Source organism: Arvicola amphibius, chromosome 1, assembly GCF_903992535.2.
Source record: "Arvicola amphibius chromosome 1, mArvAmp1.2, whole genome shotgun sequence".
Taxonomy (NCBI): Eukaryota; Metazoa; Chordata; class Mammalia; order Rodentia; family Cricetidae; genus Arvicola; species Arvicola amphibius.
Window position 1 is genome coordinate 141,126,241 of NC_052047.1, and position 21,918 is coordinate 141,148,158.

Here is a 21,918-nt window from a genome sequence, read left to right on the forward strand (position 1 = left end):
TCACCTCTACCTCCTCCCAAGGCAGACTTCATCTCTACCTCCTCCCAAGGCAGACTTCATCTCTACCTCCTCCACAGATACTGTCCCAGGGCAGACTTCACCTATACCTCCTCCCAGTGCTGACTTTACCTCTACTTCCTTCCTGGTTTGAGTCTGTAAAACGGGCAGTGTTCCTTGGTTTCCTGATCTTATTCTGTTTAGCCTGCCATCCTCATGCTGGTCCTTCCCCCAGCCCAGACTTGCTTAGCAGGTCACCCTCACTCTCAGCCCTTTCTCAGATCTCCAGCCACACAGGAAAGGGGGATCCTGGTAAACAAAGATTTAGGGAAACAGGCTACCCAACCCCTCCTGGCAGAGTTCTAAGATGCACCTGCTCCTGCTGCTCCTCAAACCAATTGTTCCTCCTCTCCCAGGGAAGACAGGAGTGGCAGACATCTGAACATCAGGTGGCATGGGTAGTGCCACAATATCAGCCCAACCCTAACTCCCCTTCCTTAGTCAGGCCCCCCTTGACCTTCCAGGCTATCTCCGTGGAGTTGGGTGGGAGGCAGTTGGCACTGATGGTCATGTGGGGGATGCTAGGGGTCACTATCACCTGTTCATTGTGCTTGTGCCCAGTGGCTCCAGAGGATTGAAGAGACAGAGTCAGCGCTACAGCGGAAAATGGTAGACCTGGAGAGCGAGAAGGTCAGTGGAATCTTCCAGAGTGCCTCTGAAACCAATGTTATCAGGTCTGAATACCTAAACCAAGGCCTGGCACTCTGTGTTTCAGGAGCTGTTCAGCAAGCAGAAAGGCTACCTGGATGAGGAGTTGGACTACAGGAAGCAGGCATTGGACCAAGCCCACAAGGTGAGGGAGAGGACTGGCAGACATCTGCCTGCTTATCCACCCCTGTGAACATCTCAGAGGCCTGTGTGGCCAGGCGCAAAACTTTAGGCAGGCACCAAGACTCAGTGTGGGGTCACTCTCGGCTTTTCTCCGTCTGGGTTCTGAGGACATGTTACTGCCCATTCAGCAAATGCTTCAAAGTACAAGCACACAAGAACACACATGACACACGATGTATAGGGACATGTGTAGGGATATTGGGAACTAATATAGATAAAATAAATTAGTTGGTAGACCATTAATGAGCACACAGGGCATTTAGGAATTAACTGAAGACAACTGAGTGTTCATAGGGAAACATCCTACTGGAGACCTTCCTTTTGTTCATTCAAAACTTGCCTGTTCTGTGTATCTGGTCATCCTTTGGGGAGTCAAGAATATCCTAAAGAGAATATCCCTATTTAAAGATTACTTATTTATTATGTATACAGTGTTTTGCCCACATGTACACCTGCATGCCAGAAGAGGGCACCAGATCTCATTATAGATGGTTGTGAGCTACCATGGTTGCTGAGAATTGAACCCAATATCTCTGGAAGAGTAGCCAGTGCTCTTAACCTCTGAACCATCTCTCCAGCCCCAAGTAAGAATATTCCTGCTTAAGGATAACAATGAAGATGTGCTCCGTGGTTACCTATATTAGTCTGTATCCTGTTGCTATAATGAAAAGACTGACAAGTGGGTAATGTATAAAAAAGACATGTCTATTTAGTTCACGGTTCTGGAGGCTGCAAGTCCAAAAATGGGGAGTCACATCCGCTGGGCTCTAGTGAGGACTCTGCCTATATTCCATCATGGTGTCATGGTGAGGTTATATGGGAAAGGGAGAGAGATCACAGCAGGGCAGCCAGACAGAGGGATTTGGAGGCCAGGATTGCCCCTTTTATAGCAATCCACGTCTGAACCCCCCCGAGATCCACACTGATGTCTTCTAAGGACAGAACCCTGTTGACTCAGTGGTCTCCATAGGCTCTTAAAGGTTCCACCATCTTAGTGCCGTTATGCTAGGAGCCAAGCTTCCAGCACACAAACCCCTTCCCGCCCCCAGAGATGCACTCCAGCCACTGCCAGAGCGGCCAGCACTCATGTCTCTTCTGAGAAGCCAGCCCTCGCTAGCATCAGCTTGAGAACCTAAGGAGATCCAACGGGACATTTGTCAACCTTTCTGTTCCAAGAAGGACACTGAACCCAACCAAGTGTTGGATCATAGCTGATATAACAGGGACACTTAGTGCCCAGCTGCAGAGACCCCCTAGGAGAACCAAAGGCCACCTATCATTTCTAGGGTTTAGTTATCCTTGTATAGGGTTGTTATCCTGTGGGCGGTGCCTTGTCCCATTGAGTATCCTTAAAGGCACAGAGAGGCGACAGCAGTAACTCAGGAAGAGCACTTGGTGGTCTGATGTGTGGCTGAGGGCAGGTGTGGATGCTGGAGCACACAGAATGATCCTAGGGTGATCCGAAGTGAGCAGCAGCCTGTAGGTCTTTGGGGTCATTCCCACATCCTCTGCTTCTCAAGGCTGTATGTCAGATGGTAATGACATTTACTCTGGGGCCATTGCTAGTTCAAGACACGGTAAGCAGACTATAGGCTAAGCGAAGGCAGGCAAGGTCCCTCGGGTGACTTAGGCTCATCTCCTGGTGTATCCTGTCTATAAACAAAGTCCAAATCAAAGTTCTCACTAGCAGGAGCATATGAAACCTCTGCGGTGTTTGCTCTAAGCCACGTGTACCATGCTTGTTTTCAAAGGCTGGGTCTCAGGATCTGGGTCTGACCCTCCTTGATAGTGTTGTTACCTAACATGCCTGAGACTCTGGGTTTCCTCCCCAGCACCAAATAAACAGTGGAAGAGTGTCGTTCTGATTTCCCTAAAATTCCCTTTTCTCTGAGCAGTCGCTGAGGCAGAAACAAGCACACTGTGGTACCAGGACATGGGCAGGGAGTCACAGCCGGTGTTTGGCCCCCACCTCTTCTAAGATGCCTGCTAGTTAGGAAGGAGGCTGTTTGTAACCCTCCAGGCCCTTCCCCAGAGACCACTGGGCACACTTCCTCCCCAGTAAGAACTCCGCTGAGAGGCAAGGCTGTCTACCGTGGAGCAAGTGGGCCCACTCCTGAAGAAGGGGAGGGCTGATGCCTGTCTCCTGTCCCCAGCACATCCTGGAGCTGGAAGCCATGTTGTATGATGCCCTGCAGCAGGAAGCCGGGGCCAAGGTGGCTGAGCTGCTGTCAGAAGAGGAACGTGAGAAGCTCAAGGTGGCAGTGGAGCAGTGGAAGCGCCAGGTCATGAGCGAGCTACGGGAGCGCGATGCCCAGATCCTGAGGGAGCGTATGGAGCTGCTGCAGATTGCACAGCAGGTGCTGACCGGGTGGGGATAGGGGGTCAGCTGGACATCCCGAGACCCAGCTTCCGGCGGGGGTGAGGGGCACACATCCAACAGCTGTGTCCTCCAGTGGCCACGCCCTTTCTCACTGAGTCCGTGTCCCTCCCTATCTAGCTCCTAGTCTTGCAGTTGTGTTGCTCACCAAAGCCTTTGGGTGGTAGCTCCCCATGGACTCCTAGGTCTCCTACATGACACTGTCCCCTAATGGTAAGAGTGTTGTCTGTGGCCGGGCGGTGGTGGCGCACGCCTTTAATCCCAGCACTCGGGAGGCAGAGGCAGGCGGATCTCTGTGAGTTCGAGACCAGCCTGGTCTACAAGAGCTAGTTCCAGGACAGGCTCCAAAGCCACAGAGAAACCCTGTCTCGAAAAACCAAAAAAAAAAAAAAAAAAAAAAAAAAAAAAAAAGAGTGTTGTCTGTGGACAGCAGCTAACCAACCATTACCCAGCCCTGTTGTTTATGACTGTCACAGCTTCTGCCTGTGGGGTGGACCCGAAAGCAGCTTCTATGAATACAGCTCAAGCCAGACCATCCTAAACACAAACAAGCTCAGGCTGCAGATTAAGATAGGCTCCTACTAGAAGGATGGTCAGTAGGCCACTGGACAGGGCTTATCAACCACCAGGATGTGCCCACGCCCCTTTACTCCAGGGTAGTCAGGGTTAGGCAGGTCACCCCATCCCTCTTGCTCCAGCTGTCATTTGGAAGCACTCAGCTGCTTCTAAGTCCCCAGGCCTCAGCTGCAGAAGGACAGTTCTAGTTGGTAGCTCTGCGGGCTGGTTGCCTGTTGCTCTGTATAATGGCCCTGGGAAGGACGTAGGCTAACTCCTTGCTCTTCCACTTAAACAGTATAGTTTCTGACCTGACTAAGTCAGAGGACATTGGTCCCATCAAAGGAGAAGTGGTGAGCCGGGACTGGAGCAACACAGTAGCTACTTTGTGGGCTATTGTCTACCAAATAAGTGAAGGGAACTCTTGACCCTCTTATAGGTGGCACTCCAATCCTCTGTTTATTGAATATCTTCCTTCTTTTAACATTGCAGAGAATAAAAGAGTTAGAAGAAAGAATAGAAACCCAGAAGAGACAAATAAAGGAGCTGGAAGAAAAGGTAAAGCAAATGAGTAGGGGAGGGTAGAGCTGGAGGCTGCCGGGCGGGGGGCTTGCCTGGCATCTATAGATAATAGAATGCAAGCTCCGGTCTCACAGCTGAGAACAGGCCTGCAAGCTAGCCCATGCAGAGCAGAGTAGAGATAAGCAGAAAGGAGACCACTGGGCAGGAGCTGTGGTAACACTGGACCAGAGCCAGGAGCCTTTGTACTGCCTCAGTTTCCCCTCTGGATCTATATGTTGGACCAGTAACCTAGGTCAAACTGGTGCCCTGGGTGGTGCAGAAGGGTTAACCCTCCAGGTTCATCACACTTGGCTGTCTGAGAATCAGGTTCCTGAAAGATAGGCCATGGTCCCCAAGAGCTGTTCTTGGGGCTCAGAGATTTTTGCTCCTGATGCCCAGGGAGTGTCTCCAAGACCAGAGAGGCTGGGGTGCCTGCTTAGGTGCTTTCTCTGAACCCTGACTCTACAGCCTGGGGTGCAGGGCCTCTGTCCACTGGTATCCACAGACTCAGTGCTCCCCAAGTTAAAGGGCATGCATCCAGAGATCCCTGCCGTCCATAGGATGCTGTGCTTTCTTTCTGTATCCTGTGTGGTCTGAGCTGGGGCTAGTTCCCAGGTTTCTGGAGGCGGATACTGTCTTGAATCTTATGATTGTTCCTACCCATAGATAGATCTCATCAACATGACAAGATGCAGGAAGCCATCAGTGGGACAGCACTTGGGCAGGATACCTTCTAGATAATGTCCTCACCGGCCTTAGTCATGGCTTGGAGGTGTTCCTCTGCAGAGCAGTCCCCAGCAGTTTTCCATTTCAGCCGGCCCAGCCAGCCTTAGAAGTGACAAAAATTGCCATCTGTGGGGCATTTTGTTGCCCCTGTTCAAAAGATCTCACATAAATTCCTAGGTCTGCCATGTAGATAGGATCCCAGAATCAAGCAGGCATAGGCTTTGAAACAAGGTCCCCACAGGGACTGTCTACAAACTCCAGGCCACGTGGGCAAACACCCTACATGCACACTGAGTGCCCAGCGGTGCCAAGAGGGGACACAATCTTGTTCACCTGAGTTTCTAACACTATAATTCTGACCTGACAGTCTGAGGACATTGGTGCCACCAAAGACGGAGTCCTAGGGAGAGACTTCCACTCTCTAGAAAGAAGTGACAAACTGGGGACTGCTAGGTGACTCAAGGCTAGGCAGACATGTTAGCTACTCTATGGGCTACTTGCCCATCAAATAAATGCAAACCTATCAGGTGGCAAAGTCTTCCTCAGACTGTACGCTTGCTTCACTCTGTGTCTTAACTTAAGGGCACGTGTTTGAATTAACACTAGAGCAATGTTAAGTTTGCTGTCTGAGCTTTCTAATTTCATCAGATGGCTGAATGCAATGCTTGATTTTTCTCCAAGTTAGATTGGCCCCCACCCCCATCCCAACCAACACTTCAAATCTATCCAGGGTATCAGTATATTTTGTTGTTTATAAATGTACCACCTCCAAAACAATAGTACTTGTATGTGCTGGGTACTTCCCAGTACTTGTATGGCAGTGGCTTCCTGTTCCGGTGTTAGCCTTGGCTCTGTGACTCTCAATAGACTCCTGGCCCTGGGAAGCTTGGTGCACTGTGTAGGGGTGTAGAGCCCACAACTTAGCCTTAAATGATGCCTAGTCCCCCAGCGTTATTTGGGGTAGCATTGTCACCCTAAGCTTAGGGTTCTCACAAAGCCCCTTGCACACCTCCTGTCCTTGCCTGCTCCTCCTGGCTGGCCAGGGTCCCTCTCTGTCTATGCTCATGGCTTGTTTCTTTACAGACATGCTACAAACTCTTATTTTTCTTTCTCTCTCCTTGTGTTTCTCCATCCTCCCCTTTCCTTTTCAGTTTTTATTTTTGTTCTTGTTTTTCTCCCTAGCTTTCATTCTCTGGTCATAGCTGTTCTGGGCACTCTGAACTGGTGAGTACTTAGGAGGCTGGTATTTCCTGCTCCTTCTTCTGGGAGATAATAGCGGTACCTGCTGCCCAGTCAGCTGGCTGCTTGCCCTCATAGAAGCAGAAAGGCCCCTCATGTGTCTTCCAGAAGGCTCCTCGAAAAGTACCCACCTTTTAGAAAGCCCTTCTCCAGGCACTGGGTCCACGAGAAAGTACTAGGCATTCTCAGGACCAGCACCTACTCAGGAGTCAGTATCCACTAGGCAGCAGGAGGGGGCTTTGTAACTTTTTTTGTATCCTCTGTGGCTCAGGTTCCATGTTCCCAAGTCCCTGGGTCACCTACAATCACAGGAATGGCACTAATGCATAAAGCCCCTGCACTGCCTGCACACCAAGGCCACACACCACACTTGGTCCCCACTTTCTGGTGGGACACGATGACACAGCTCATCTCAGGCCCCTGGATCTGCTGTTTAGGGGATACAGAGAGATCTTTTCCAGGGGACCAGCCCTTCATCCCCTAAGTCCCATGCTTGTGTCTGTCTTCTAGTCCTCGGCAAAGGCGGACCTTTGTCCTCCAACAGGACCAGAGAGCAGCAGGTGCCAGAGGAAGCATGAGAAATTGGATCTCAACACTGAAGACTCGGGAGGGTTTGGGCTCTGTGCCCTGCCCTGTGGAGGATGAGGGCAAAAACACTGTGAGCTGCAGTCACTGTCCCCTTGGGGTGACAGGACTAGAACTTGTCTTGCTGAGTAGCGCTTCTCTAGGGGAGGCCTAGCCTTGGCTACTGAGTCCTGGTGACCTTCAGCCCCGAGAGTAGGCCTCCTCCCAATCACAGCGATATGACGTTCCCTGCCATGCAGGGGTCAGACCTGCTCCTGTGCTGGAGCCCACACTGGACACGCCCCTTGTTCCCATAGTAACCATCAATACTCTTGGAAGAAGATCTCAGAACTGCCCAGACTTGCCCCTAATGGCAAGATGAAGGCTGTGGTCGCTGTGGTGACCTAGGAGGGTTCCCTGTGACACCCTGAGTGTCACACTGAAATCATTCACTGTGGTCCTGAACACTTGCTGATGGACAGATTCCTTGCCCAACCTTGTTCTGTTACGTTGGCATCTCTGTGAGGACAGCTGAGAGTTGTGACCCCCCCCCACACACACACACTGACCTTCTACCCTACCCCCAGGCACAAAGGCTAGAATCCTATCCCCTTCTGCTGCTAGGAGCTTAGTGGAATGACCAGAGGAAGAGGCCAAGGGGCATATGAGGCCTGGCCTGGAAGAATGAGGATCAAAGCACAGCCCAGACATAGTGGAGGCGTGGCCCTCCTGGCCAGGAAGACCCTCAGCCTGTGGGCCTAGCCAAGAACTGCAGGTGGCAAGGGCAGGTAGTGATGATGGCTGAGAAGGGCTTTGTCCAGAGCCTGTGCACACAAGAAGCCGGGTCCGGGAGAGAAGGTGAAGATAAAATAAACCAAAAGTTCAGAAGGCAGCCACCACACAACGGCCTGCAGGTAAGTGGCAACATCCGTCCACTGGGGACAGCCCTCCTTCCCACACTATTCGGCATCCTGCTACTCTTGCTAGACTGAATGAGCCCTTTGCGGTGTGAATGAGGTCTCCCCTGCCAGAAGAGCCTGGAGTGGCTATGAGGGCCAGTAGGTCATGGGGGCTCCCCACATCCATTTCTGGATGTAACCCACAGATGTAGGATCCTCACTTTACCTGTTCATGCTAACTCAGATGCCAGTGCTCTCTGAGGAAGCACCTGAGCTGCCCTGGTTAGTGCACTCCAGCCCCATGCAGCTGCCCTGGCTAGTGCACTACAGCCCCATGCAGGTACAACTTCCTATCTCATCTGTGGACCCCTTTGTGCCTGTAGCTGGACCACACCTAGTGGGGGCTTCCCTCCCCAGTGCAGCGATGCCCACACCTCGTGGGGACTTCCCTCCCTCCCCAGTGCAGTGGCATCCCCAAAGCTCAAAGGAGATGGGCAGGGGCCGGGGGGGCACCTTCTTCCCCATCCCTATAGACAGGAAGCTCTGCCTTGAGACACAAGGTGCCCCATCCTGCCCAGTCCCCATGGCAGATGGCAAAAGTAGCTACGGTGTGGGTTAAGACTATCCATCCACTACACACATAACATGGATCGAGCCCAGGGCCCAGCATATTCAAGGAAAACTCTCTACCCCTGAGCTGTAGCCCTAACCTTTTTAGTCTTTATTTTCAAACAGTGTCTCATTAAGTTGCCCACAACTCATTCTGTACCCCAGGGGTTGAAATGGCGATCCTGCTGACTCAACCTTCTGAATAGCTGCGATGACAACCCTAGCTACACTGTGTTTTGAACACATACCCATGACAGGATGACCCTGTTAGCCCCAGGCCCTGTGACAAGTCAAAAGGGCTCGGTCTCCTCTGAGCTGCATCAAGACCCCTGTGGGGAGGAGGTGACTGAGGACAGGTTTCCCAGAGACACCCTGAGGCTCTTTGGGAACTGGGCAGATGCTGTCTGGGTGTGTGTATCTCTTGGGACATGGAGGCCTGCCACAGCGGATTTCAGCGACCTCTGAGGGATGAAGATTGCCCAGTTTGGGGAAGGGCACGGAAAGTCCAGGTCCTCACACCCAGGGCTACCTACAACTTGCAATGAGGCATTTGGCTCCAGTGTGGCTCATTCAGCCGAGACATCCCACCACCTAGAACTGTATAAGGAAGGGTTCCTGATGAGGTCACATGCCCTGCCACTGACAGAAAAGAGCCTAGAACTTACAAGGGAACATGGTGGAACCTATTGCTGAGCCTAGGGGCAGGAAATGCATGGAGGCAGAGATGGGACCCGGGGACACGTCACCTGTGGAGACCCAGCACATGCCCCAGGGTGGTAGAGGCTAGCCCTCTTTCCACTGCATAGCCTATCGATGAGTGCTTTCCCCTGTGCATGCACATTCCCCCTCATGAGCGCCTGCCTCATCTGGCTCAGCACCCGTGTGTCCATCTCTCCCACATGCCTTCCCACTCTGGGAGGCCCGGTAGGCTGGGCCCTCTAAGCTGAACCTCTATTCCACGGCAAAGGTGTCTATTGTTCAGTAAGACTAGCATGCCCTGTGGAGAGTGAGCTGGCCCTTGTGTGGCATGGTGAGTCACTCAACAAGATGGACTTCCCACCAAGCCTCTTCCTAGGGCTGTGGGCATGTCCCTGGTGGGGCTGTGGTCGTGTCCTTGGTGGGGCTGTGGGCGTGTCCCTGTGGGGCTGTACAGGAGAACTCCAGGAGACAGCCTTCTTGTGAAAAGATGCTCCTGTGTGAGAACAGCGTGAGATCGTGAGACCAGTCTGCTCAGCAGGGTGGGAGGAGATCCTTACTCATCTTTCATTTGGGCGCATATTTTTACAAGCATGCCTTATATAATTCCCTGGTCTTCATTGGGGGCCAGGCTCCCTGTGCAGGGCACTGTGTGATCTCTCTGGCCTCTAGCGTCTACAGATACAGTCCGTAAGCGGGTCACAAAAGCTTGTTCTAGGCTGCCTGGCTCAGCACTACAGGAAATGCCAACGTGAGCCACACGGGGGCGCTCCAACCAAACAAACCCAGCATGACTGAGCAACAGGTTGCAGCCGCTCAGGCCCCTGCTGTGTGTGTTCCTTTTGAACCCATCCCCACTCTGTCACTGGGGCGTTTTCCCACTTGCTTGGCAGGAACAATCCCAACCTCAGATCATCACGTGCCTGGCCTTAAAGGTTGCCAGAAGCTGGGTGAAGGACAGTAGACACAGGTCTCAATGCTGGCTTCCTGTGGAAACAACCCTAAATTCCTAGGGAGACTCCTAGGTGGCAGGGTGTGGGTGTCCCATTGGTTGCAACCACTCCTATGCTTGTGGGCAAGTAGACCTCTAGGGTTTACAGAGTTACTGCGCCTTAAGTCCGAACAGTTCCCACATGAAGGCTATATTAGAATTTCTGTTGCTATGTTAAACACCATGACTAAAAACAACTTGGGAGGGAAGTAGTCCGTGATCCAGGGAGGTCAAGGCAGGAGCTCAACCAGAGCAGGAACCTGAAGGCAGGAAGAGATGCAGAAGCCATGAAAGAGTGCCATTTACTAGCTCAATCCTTCTGGCTTTCTAAGCCTTTCCTTGTTTTCCCTTCTTCCTCTTCCTCCTCCTCCTCCTCTGTGTGTGTGTGTGTGTGTGTGTGTGTGTGTGTGTGTGTGTTTAGTGTGTGTGTTTTACCTGCATTTATGTATGGGCACAAAGTGCATACTTAGTTCTCTCAGGGCCAGAAGAGGGTTTAGATCCACAGAACTATAGTAATGGATGGTTGTAAGCCATAGTGTGGGTGCTGGAAATCTGGGTCCGCTGAAAGAGCAGCCAGGGTCTTAACCACTGAGCCACCTCTCCACTTCTTATATACCCTAGGACACCTGTCTAAGGGCAGCACCAACCACAACGTTCTGAGCCCTCCCACATCGTTCACTGATTGAGAAAATGCCCCACAGGCTTGCCTACAGGCCAATCTGATGCAGGCATTTTCTTAATTGTGGTTCCCTCTTCTCAAACAACTCTAGCTTGTGTCAAGCTGAAAACAAAACAAAACAAACAAGGACAGAGGCAAAACAGGGCTGTGTAGGGAGTTCTAGGGGCGTAGGCAGGGCTGGCCCCCTCAGAGATGCTTCCGACATTAATGAACAGTAATAGACACAGGCAGCATACTAGTTATGTTTGTGTTGCTGTGACAAAATGACCTGATGGAACAGCTTCCGGGTTCCAGAGGACTTGGTCCTTTGTGGCTGGGTCTGGGTTTCTGCGGCTGTGACGAGGCACAGATCCTGATGGCGAAGCTACTCATCTCAGAACAGACATAAGCAACAAGGGAGAGGGACAGGAGGGGGACAGAGACAAGACCCTCTCAGGGCCCATCCCCTCCAGCTCAGACCTGCCTCCTGAAGATTCCAGACCCTCTCAAGGTAGTGCCACCAACCAGGTTTGATGGCATAGACCTGTAATCCCAGCACTTGGAAGGCTGAGGCAGGAGAATCATGAGTTTCAACTTAGATTGGGCTACATAGTGAGACTATATTTCAATTTTTTTTTTTTTGGTTTTTCAAGACAGGGTTTCTCTGTGGCTTTGGAGCCTGCTCTAGAACTAGCTCTAGTAGACCAGGCTGGTCTCGAACTCACAGAGATCTGCCTGCCTCTGCCTCCCGAGTGCTGGGATTAAAGGCGTGTGCCACCATTGTCCGGCCGAGACTATATTTCAAAACAAACCACCACCAAAAAAAAAAAAAAAAAGGATGCTACTAGCTAGTGACCAAGAATGATTGACAACATGAGTTTTTTGGGATATTTTGTGTTCAAACTATAACTATCAGTGCCCCTTTCCCCCCCCCCCAAAAAAAAGCATTTTGTGAATCTGGGCTCTACTCAGACCATCTGCTCCCTGGACACTAAAGTCGGAGTGGTCAAGGTAGAGGGAAGGAGAATGAGAAGTCATGGCTACCTCTTAGCTTGGGTGCCAGCATGCTACAGAGCAGCCCAGGAGCCAGAGCCAGAGGTTCCCTGAAGTTGGCTGGATCGCCTGCATATTATATAATAAAAGGAACCAGCCATCGTGGAGAAGGGATTGATTCCAAGCGTGGTGCAGGGACAAGCAAACATTCTCCTCATTCCCCCAATCAGAGAGAGGCCGCTCAGACACAGCGGGTAAGGAGAGGTGCATGGAGCTGGGGTGCAATACTCTAGTGCCTGCAGCAGTACTAGCTCTGGAGGATCAACAAGGGATGGTCACCACGGGCTGGCAACTCCGGTGGGACAGAAACGAGCAGTGGATCAGAAACCTACCCAGCAGCTCCCAGAGTTGCAGGGACCAGAGAGGTAAGAGGGTCAGAGCCCTGACTCCTGAGGCTCCAAGTGAAGAGGCCTAGAGCTGGTTATGGGTGTGACCACCATGACATCCCCTTACCCTACCTGAGGCTGCTGCACTAGGGTTCTTTCCCATGGCTGTCAGTCTCCAGCCTATTTGTGAGGATTCTATGCTGTAATCTCAGCTCCTGGCTGTTGCACGATTTATAGTTGGTCTTAATAATAAAAACCCAGAGTAGAATCAGATATTAGGGGGCAAAAGCTGAAAGATCAGAGAAGCAGAGCAGCCAGCCACTAGTTCTTACCTCTATGAAATCCTCAGACTGAATGGGGCATCCTGTCTCTACAAGTCCTCAGACTGAATGCCCTGAGCTCCTATCTCCTCCCGCCTTATATTCTTCTCTCCACCCAGTCAATCCCTTCCTGTCTCACCTCCCTAGTCCTGGGATTAAAGGCATGTGACTCCCAAGTACTAGGATTAAAGGTGTGAGCCATCATTGCCTGGCTCTGTTTCTCTTTTAGACACAGTCAATCTCCTGTAGCCCAGGGTGGCCTTGAACTCACAGAGATCCGTCTGCCTCTGCCTCCCAAGTGCTGGGATTAAAGGTGTGCGCCACCACTGCCTGGCCTCTCTGGCTAACTAGTGGCTAACTCCACACTCTGATCTTCCGGCAAACTTCATTTATTAGATCACAAACAAAACATCACACCTGGCCAAGAAAACCTGAGGCCCCTCTTGTCTGAGAATCAAATCCAAGGGTCTATGCCTGTTTCTGCCCCAGATGCCACTCTGGGGACTGGTGGCTGACGCACGTGTGATACAGAAAAGGCAGTGACAGAGATCACCTGCTTTCTGACTGGGTATCACCATTCACCCCGTGAGCTGTTCAAAAAACTCTTATTTTGAAGTGATTTTTAGATTTAAAAAAATTACAAAAAATAGGTATAGAGAGGTCTTATTGCTTTAATTTTAAAATTATGTGTGTGTGTGTATATATGCATGGGCATGCCACATTCTCTTCATGCCATGGCACTATATGGAGGTCACAAGTCAACTTGCAAGCTAAAACTCTCTCCTAGCATAGGAATATGAGGTAGGAAGTGAACTCAGGTCTCAGGCTTGGTCAGAAGTGCCTTTACCAGCTGAGCCATCTCATTCTCTGTCTCTGTCTCTGTCTCTGTCTGTCTGTCTGTCTGTCTGTCTGTCTGTCTGTCTCTCTCTCTCTCTCTCTCTATATATATATATATATGTATATATATATATATATATATATATATATATATATAAAATATATATATTTCAGACTGGTCTTGAACTCATTATTCTCTTGCATCTGCCTTCCAAGTGCTGGGATAACAGGTGTTTGTTATGACATCCGGCTGTGGGAGTCCTTGTGTGCCATTGCCTAGCTTCTCCTGATGTTAGTAGCCTGCATAATAATCTTTACACATTCTGTTCCTGGACCCCAGGCTGTAGCTGTCATCGTATCTCTCCACTCAAAGGTGTCAGTTCTCAGTGTTTCCTCATTGTGTCTGACACGACACGCTGATACTAACCTGTGGGTTATTTTGTAGTGTCCCTCAGTTTGATCTGTCTAGTGCTTTCTCATGTTTAGCTTGAGGTGAGCACACTGCAGGGTGAGAACCTTCATGTGCCAAACAGGGGTGCCAAAGGTCAGCTTGGTGAATCCTATGCTCACGGAAGTGGGAGCCTGGGGTGATGCTTGCATACAGCAAGAAGAGGACGGTGACACAGTACAAATCTACGTTTCCTCCCCAAACTCTTGTTCACCTGCCAGCAAGTTCTTTTTTTTTTAAATATTTATTTATTATGTATACATCATTTCTTCCATGTATGTCTGCAGGCCAGAAGAGGGCACCAGACCCCATTACAGATGGTTGTGAGCCACCATATGGTTGCTGGGAATTGAACTCAGGACCTTTGGAAGAGCAGGCAATGCTCTTAACCTCTGAGCCATCTCTCCAGCCCCTGCCAGCAAGTTCTTATGGGAACGCTGTGTCCTAGTCGTTCTGTAAGTTTCGGGCTAGTCATATCACGTATTTTCTTGAACATCAAGCATTCTTTCAGGTTGACGCTTGTCCTATCTCCATGTCCCTTCCTTTCTCACACACACGCTTTCTGTTACCACGAGGTACTCCAGGCTCATCTTATATTGTCCCCGTGCTAGACCTGAGATCCATCCCTTCTCCAAGGAGTGCTTGCCCCTGTTGGAGAATATGGTTAAGAAATCAAGATCTCTAGGTCCAGGTCTGCTTGCTGTTGGCGTGGCTTCATTCTCCAGCTTCTCGTGGGCAGAGCGTGTGTCTTAGTCGCTGTCCTGTTGCTGTGAAGAGCCACCATGACCAACGCAACTCTTAAAAAAGGAAACATTCAACTGGGGGTTTGCTTACAGTTTCAGGAGTTTAGTCTATTATCATCATGAAAGGGAGCATGTATGTGTGCTTAACTATGTAGAGTTACCTATGTGCTTACCTATCTACTATATCTGTCTGTCTATCTATCTATCTATCTATCTATCTATCTATCTAGCCAGCCAGCTGTCTATCATCTGTTTATATATCATTTATCCATCAGCCACTTATCTGCACTTTTATTTTCACCCATTTTTATACCCCTCCGTTATTATCTATCTACTTTTACCTCTTCGTCTATCAATCACTGTTATAACACCATGAGTTCATAACCACACCCCCAGATTCAGACCAGTGACACCAGATTTGCTCTAACCTCACTCTCTTCTTGTTTCCAACCTCTTGCCTTGACAGTGGCAGGGCATGTGGCTCTTGTTTACTCTTCAGTTCTGGTCTATCTGACGTCATCTCAGGATCACTGAGGCACACTTCACTACCTAGAATGCAGCACGAACATAGTTCTGGTTGTCCTCGGTCTTACAGTCGAAATGTTTTTCTCCAAAATAACTATCTTAGCCAGAGTTACCGTTGCTGCAATGAAAACACCACGGCCAAAGCAACCTGGGAGGAAAGGGTTTATTCGGCTCACACTTCCTTATCACAGTTCATCAGCAAATGAAGTCAGGACAGGAACTCAAACAGGGCGGGAACCTGGAGGCAAGAGCTGATGCAGAGGCCATGGAGGAGTGCTGGCTGCTGGAACGCAGGACCACCATGTCAGGAATGGCACCACCCACCATGGGCTGGGCCCTACCCCGTGGATCCTGAAGAAAACACCCTTGAGGCTTGCCACAGTCTTACGATGGCACTTCCTTAACTGAGGCCCCTCCTCTCTGATGACTCTAGCTCGTGTCAAATTGACATAAGACTAGCCAGCACAATAGTTTAGGGAGTCCTTCTCTGTCCTCCCTCTCCAGGGCAGTTATGCTCTGTCCTGTGTCACATCCTGTATGCTCTCTTTACCCCACATTCTGATATTTAAAAAAAAAAATCACATGTAATAATGTTTACTGTGTATGATATGCAGTAAGTGTTCTCTGGGTTTTGACACATTGTCCACCGCTGTCTTGACAGACAGACAGACCCCTCCCCTCAGCCCTTTGCTATTGGGTCCCTCAGCCCATCCTGGTAGCCCTGGTCTGTTTCCTCCCTTCAGTCTTGCCATTTCAAGTCATAGCAATAGAATCACATAACCTGCAGTATTGGGACCCGACTCTCCTCCGTATTGTTTTGTGGCTGACCAGGGCATCCCTTTTTACTCGGGAGTATCTCCAGCTGAAGGGCATCAGGGCAGCATCCAGTTTAGCGTAATTACGAGCAGTGCTGCCATAGCATTTGCGTGCAGGGTTCCATGCATGGGAGCCTTCATTCTTCTTGGGTCAGTACCTATGATGGGGCTTCTGGATTGCCTGGACCGACAGCTTTCGTTTTATAGGGAGCTGTTCACTGCCACTGTGCCCCGCAGTTTGTGGCCCCACCAGCAAGGTAGGAGAGCACCTGTATCTCCGTGGGGCTTTGCCTGCTTGGTTTTGCAGTATCTTATTTTGGTGTAGTTCGCATTTTTCTAATGGCAAACAGGGTTGAATGTCTTTTGTGCTGATTTTCTATCCGTGTATTCTCATCGTAGCAACATTTCTCTTCATATTTTTTACCCATTTTTTAAATGGGTTGTCATATTCTCCTAATGCACTGTTTTAAAGCTTTTTTCCCCATATAGCATAGACACATTTGTTTATCGGATATATGTATAAAATTTAAAGATATTTCATTGTTTGTTGTTAATTTTTGTTTTTCCAGACAAGGTTTCTCTGTGTAGCTTTGGAGACTGTTTCCAGAACTCGATCTGTAGACCAGGCTGGCCTGAAACTCACAGAGATCCACCTGCCTGTGCCTCCTGAGTTCTGGGATTAAAGAAGTGCACCACCACCACCTGGCTTTTTTTTTTTTTTAAGAAGTCTTTATTGGGAGATGGCTCAGTTGACAAAGTGCCTGTCATGCAAACAGGAGGACTTGAGCGTGATTCCCAGAATCCACATTAAAAAAACAAAACAAAATAAAACAAAACGAAAGCCAAGCATTGTGGTACGTGCTTGTAACCACAGCGCTGTGGGGACAGATCCACTGCCCAGCCAGCCCAGTTTACAAGGCAAGTTTCAGGTCAATGGAAGAAGTCATCTGAGAAATAGCTGAAGAGGAGATGGCGCCTGAGAAGCGACGGCCGAGGCTGCCCTGCAATCCTCCTCACACACATGAGCACTTAGGTACGCATGCACCCATGTACACACACCCGCACACACATGCATGTACACAGATAAGAAAGAGTCTTGCTGGGAAGCCCAGGCACTCAGGTGTATCCCAGGCTAGCCCCAGGCTCCTGTGCTGGTATCACAGGTGTTGGGCGCCATGCCCATCTCCCAGCCCTTTGTTTCTCTTGAGTCTCTCAAGGGCGTGTCATGTAGAGCTTGTAATTTTTGATGAAGTCTAATCGATCAGCTGGGATTGCTCGTTGGGGAAATGTTCAATGTGCAAACATGAGTGAACGCAGAAGAAAGAAAGAAAGCGTGACTGCTCCTAGGTGTGGTGGAGGAGAACGTTTATTGCAGATGTTCTACGGGAGAGCATTGCCAGAGGCAGGGACAGGGACATCGCGGAGAATCCAGGGTGGTTGTGACCAGACTGAGCGGTGCCGTGTGGGGAGAGGGGGAGGGGAAAAGACAAGGGGGAGAGGGGAACCAGTGCAGCAACCAGGAGGTCCGAATGTACAAAGAGCAGCTAACCAAAATGGTAGGATTATATAGGGAAGAGCAATCCAGCCCCCTGGGCTGGAGTTCATGCCAGCTAGGAGGGTCCTGTAACAGGTAAGGACTGAGGGATGTAGGGACAACCTGGCAGCCAGGTCTGCTTTGATGTATTAAATCGGCACTTCAGCCTTTTGTCTTGGTTTGGAAACTAACGAGGAGGGCTGGAATTTCCATGCCCAGCTCCCACGTAAAAACTAGATCCGTGTGACAACCTGCCAGGAACCTCTCAAGATGGAGGTCAGAGACAGGGATACCAGAGCAAGCTGACTAGCTAGACTGTCTGAATCAGGGAACCCCAGGTTCAATTAGAGACCCTTCCTCAACATATAAAGACATAGACAGTGATAAAGGAAGGACCAGATGTTAACCTCTGGGCTCCACCTACATACGTACACACGTGTGTACCCACACACATATAAACATGAGTGCACACACACGCACATGCACACACACACACACACACAGAGAGAGAGAGAGAGAGAGAGAGAGAGAGAGAGAGAGAGAGAGAGAGAGAGAGAGAGCTTTGTAGTATGTGAACAAAGAAAACCCTGGCTTGTTCTGAGTAACAGATCTTTTCTTCCTTGTTTCCTTCCAAATGTCTAATTCCTTTTGTGCTGCATGCACTGTGACGGTAGTTCAGTTTTCAGGGGTGGCCTTGTCCCCTGAACCTCTTATAGGGAGCTCCTCCCCTCCCTGATTAGCCCTTCTGCTTGTCTTGAATAAGCCCTCATTTGGTGGTGCATCCCAGCCAGAATGCCCCTGCTCTGTGCCTATTCTGGGGTGCAGAGAGAATAAAGCTGCTGGTGGCATCTTCCCTGTAGGTCCAGACAAACTCTGGTTCTGTTTGATCCTGGGGGTTGGCTGGATCTCCAGGGACTGCGTTCCTTCCAGCTCTGGGTCTGGAAGCTCACGGAGTGTGAGATTAACTGTCAGTAGCCTCAGATTTACAGCTCCTCGTGAAGCCAGTGCCTGAATGCCAATGAGCAAACCCTTCTGAGTGCAGTCTCAGGCTGCTTCCAATGTGCTGTGTCCCGGGCCAGCCAGAAGTGGTGGTGTCAATCCTCAATCCAAGGACAAACTGTTCCTCTCAGAAAACACCCATAGTCCGTGAGCATTGTGCAGACATAGATAAAAATTTAAAAAAGTAATATTCTCCATTTTAACCCAAGGAACATATCTTCTTACTGACTTACTATATTTCATTCAGAAACAAAAAGGTACAGTAGTTTAGCAATGGTTCCCTAGGTGTGAACACGGAGTCTGAGGCTGGCCCCTCCTAGGGCAGTTGCTGTTTGAAAAGATTTCCTCTAGCCTTTAAGGAGCATCTAGTCCCTGCCTGGCAGCCTGCCCCACCCTGCTATGGGGGCCTGCCACACAATAATCACAGGATCTAATCAGTAATTGGTGTTGGGTCCTTTCATATGTGTGACCTCTGTGGGGCTATTACATACAGCCAACACCCAGGTCTGACATATGGCGCAGGCCTAGCTGGCCCTTTGCCCTAGAGTTTTGTAGAGAACTCTGGAGCTGCTAAAAAGAAGGCTCTCCTTGGTTCTCGGGTCTTTAGGGAGGCCCCCGTGCGTACTGACTTTGTACTTCACATCACTGTGCTGAAATTCACCCAGAAACATCCCAAGATGTAGGTGACTCCGTTCCTGCCGGATGTTACCTCTCACCCTGTGGACCTGCATGCTGTAGAGTGCTTCTTGTTCTGGGGGAATCTCGTGTGTGTGTGTGTGTGAGTGTGTGTGTGAGTGTGTATGTGTGTGAGTGTGTGTGTGTGTGGTTTCTGTATACCCACTGAGGATTGAAGATACCGGGTCAAGTGACACCAATATCCAGCTCAGGGAAATACTTCATACCCCGCTCTAATTCATCCCAGCAATGCTTTAATTTGTGCTCCGTCCACAATCTTCGTTTCTCCTGGCAAAGACGTTTCTCACATGTTCCTGAGTGTGTTGCACAAAATCTCAGACCAGAATGGAACGACTGCTGGGAGATCGAGGGTATTCCCTCCCCCTTGCTGCTCCATTGTCTAGTTCGCTCTCTTCCTCAGGAGCTTTCGCCTGGGGAACAGCTGCCGCCCATCTATAACGTGACCATCTTGGTCTGGGCAATAATGGATCCTTTCATAGCGCGGCTGCGAGGCCATTAATAAGAGATGTCACTGCTAGAGAGGTCAGTGTCAGAAACGTAAGCAGGACACCCCCGCCATCAGCCAAGAGCAGCTGCCTGCAGCCAAGACGGGAGAAGAATCTGAGAACCAATGGAAGCAGGTGAAAAGCGCCCACATCTGTGTGTGCCGTGGAGGGATGCAGGGATAAGTGCTTATGTATTTGATTATGTGTGTGCACCTGCATGGAAGCGCCTGTGCATTTGGTTGTGTGTGTGCACACCCACCCATCGGGTTGGTTATAGCTAAGGCGAAGGGAGGCTGAGCAATGTGCTTGCTCAGTATCCAGTAGGAACAGGCAGAGTCTTGAGAAGCACCGGCCTTAGCCTGTCTGTCTATCACGAACAAAGGCCTGGAAGTGCCTAGCCTGCCTCCACGCCTGAAATTACTCCTTCCCTTTATTCAGGCAAGGCCTCTCCCTTTTCAATAGTCCTCTAAGAGCTGAGGTGGGGGTCCTCCGGGTAGTAACGGGACAAGTGTCTCTGCGTCTCCGGACAAAGCTGACAGGGTAGGACGGGGTGTAGTCACTCTGCTGCCCCGTGCTCTCCAGATCTCAGGAGCTGTGGCACCAGGGCTCTGACTCCAAGCCTTTAGGCGAGACCACTGTGGGGCCTGATGAATGGAAGTAAGCCTAGAGCACAGCACAGTTCCCATGGTACAAATCCCCCTCCCTGCTTCTTGTCTACCTCCAGTCTCTGCTTGCCTCTTTACCACGGTGCCTAACGTACAGCACTCTATAGCAGCAACCCACCCTCTCCCTGTCTTCTCCAGGGCCTCCCCTAGGAGGATGGGACAAAAGACCGATCACTAGAGGCCCCCACTGGTGCACTTTGGGTGGGAACAATGGAAATACAAGACCTTCTAGGACCCAGGTTGTGGCCCAGCCTTTCCCTGCTTCTCTTGCCTGCCCCATGGGGAATGGTTGGAAGACTGCGCCTAGGGAGGTCAGGCTCCTGGATTTCTACCTAAACGAAGTGTCACTCAGATTCTTGAATTGGGTTCTCAAAGCACTGCGGTCCCAGAGGCAACCACAACTGTTTCCTGGAGCTTCTGACCTTGCTTAGTGGGGAGGACAGCAGCGACCCCAGGGCAAGCACCGTCTTCCAGAGAAATAGCCCACTGAACACACACAGCCATATACAGAACAGGCTGATTGCAAAGGTTGGCTCATGTGACCCCAGAGGCTGAGACACACCTCCCCAGTCTGCTGCCTTCAAGCTGGAGCCCCAGGAGGAGGGGCTGAGAGGGTTGAGCTCTGTTCCCAGTCCTGCTGTAGCAATTTAGATGCTTCAAAGGGAGAAGGAGTTTCAAAGGGAGCTTGAGCCAGGGATCAAGCTGAGCCCTGCTCAGGAGAGTCAGGGAAGTGAGTTGCTGAGCAGCAAGAGGCCGGGCCTGCACAGGATCTGCAGCTGTGCCTGCCAGCTGGCAGATATCAAAGCAAGGAGACCTGCGACCACCCCCACCCCCATTCTGGTTCACAGGTTCACAGGCGGGGCACTTAGGGCCTCAGAGAAGCTTCTGAGCTGGGGAGAGAGAGGACCATATCACAGTTGTCAGCCCCTCTGGAAAGCCCCAGAGGGAGGCCAGGAGCATCTAGTCCCTGCCTGGCTCTAAGGGGCAGTCTGTGTGAACAGCCAGTGCTCTTTTCAGGGGGCAGATGAGTGACTGGACTACCCGAGGTTATGGGGAGCAGGCCACTGAGGGGAGCTGGGGGGACTGGGTCCATCTGCTAGGCCAGTGGTTTAGCAGGAATGGCTGTGAGAAAGGAAGAAGATGCTAAATCGCTGTCTGATCAGGTTTTCTATCCTTGATATTATCCCAAATTAGAGTGTTGGGAATGAGGCTTTGGCTCCAAAATGGCCTTGGTATGCCACTTGGTTCTGTCTGGCCTGAACATGCTTGGCTAATGTGACTGGACAAACAGAGCTTATCAGGAAGATTCTGCTTTTAGCCTGTCCTCTAGTATCTTGTGGTCAATTACTCTGGTAACCCTGGAGCATAGTGTTTTGGGGGCTGCAGGGTCCCAGCCTTCCCAGTAGGTTCCCCAGATGGGAACTCTGTCTCTGTATCCTGACTGAGACTGTGGGCCCCCAGCTTTTTTTCCAGTGTTACCATCTGTAGCCTTTGATTTCGATCCAAGCTGCACTCCTGGGGACCCAGGAAGGTGTTCATCTCCCGTGCCAACAGCTTACTGTTTCCCAACAGCTGAGCGCCTGTGGAAGTTCCCAATGCAAACACAGGCGGCAGGGCCGCTCCCTGACTCTGTTTTGACATAAATCAGCGTGCTGTTTCCCCATCCATATGCCAGGGCCATTTCTTGCGCTACCCATGTGTGTTGCTTC

At 50.6% G+C, this 21,918-nt stretch overlaps 1 protein-coding gene across 18 annotated transcripts in view; it reads left to right on the forward strand.

The window, feature by feature from the left end:
- Jakmip3 (Janus kinase and microtubule interacting protein 3) overlaps nt 1-6,309 on the forward strand; it is a 57,970-nt gene extending 51,661 nt beyond the window's left edge. For 16 of the 18 annotated variants that reach the window (XM_038341823.1, XM_038341831.1, XM_042055256.1 and 13 more), the window contains 5 exons: nt 619-687; nt 773-850; nt 3,042-3,245; nt 4,313-4,378; nt 6,259-6,309. In XM_038341823.1, the coding sequence (XP_038197751.1) occupies nt 619-687; nt 773-850; nt 3,042-3,245; nt 4,313-4,378; nt 6,259-6,309 (468 nt within the window). The remainder of the gene's footprint in view (nt 1-618; nt 688-772; nt 851-3,041; nt 3,246-4,312; nt 4,379-6,258) is intronic. The other 2 variants (XM_042055262.1, XM_042055268.1) reach the window with 1 other exon arrangement.
- Nucleotides 6,310-21,918: the final 15,609 nt, after the last annotated feature.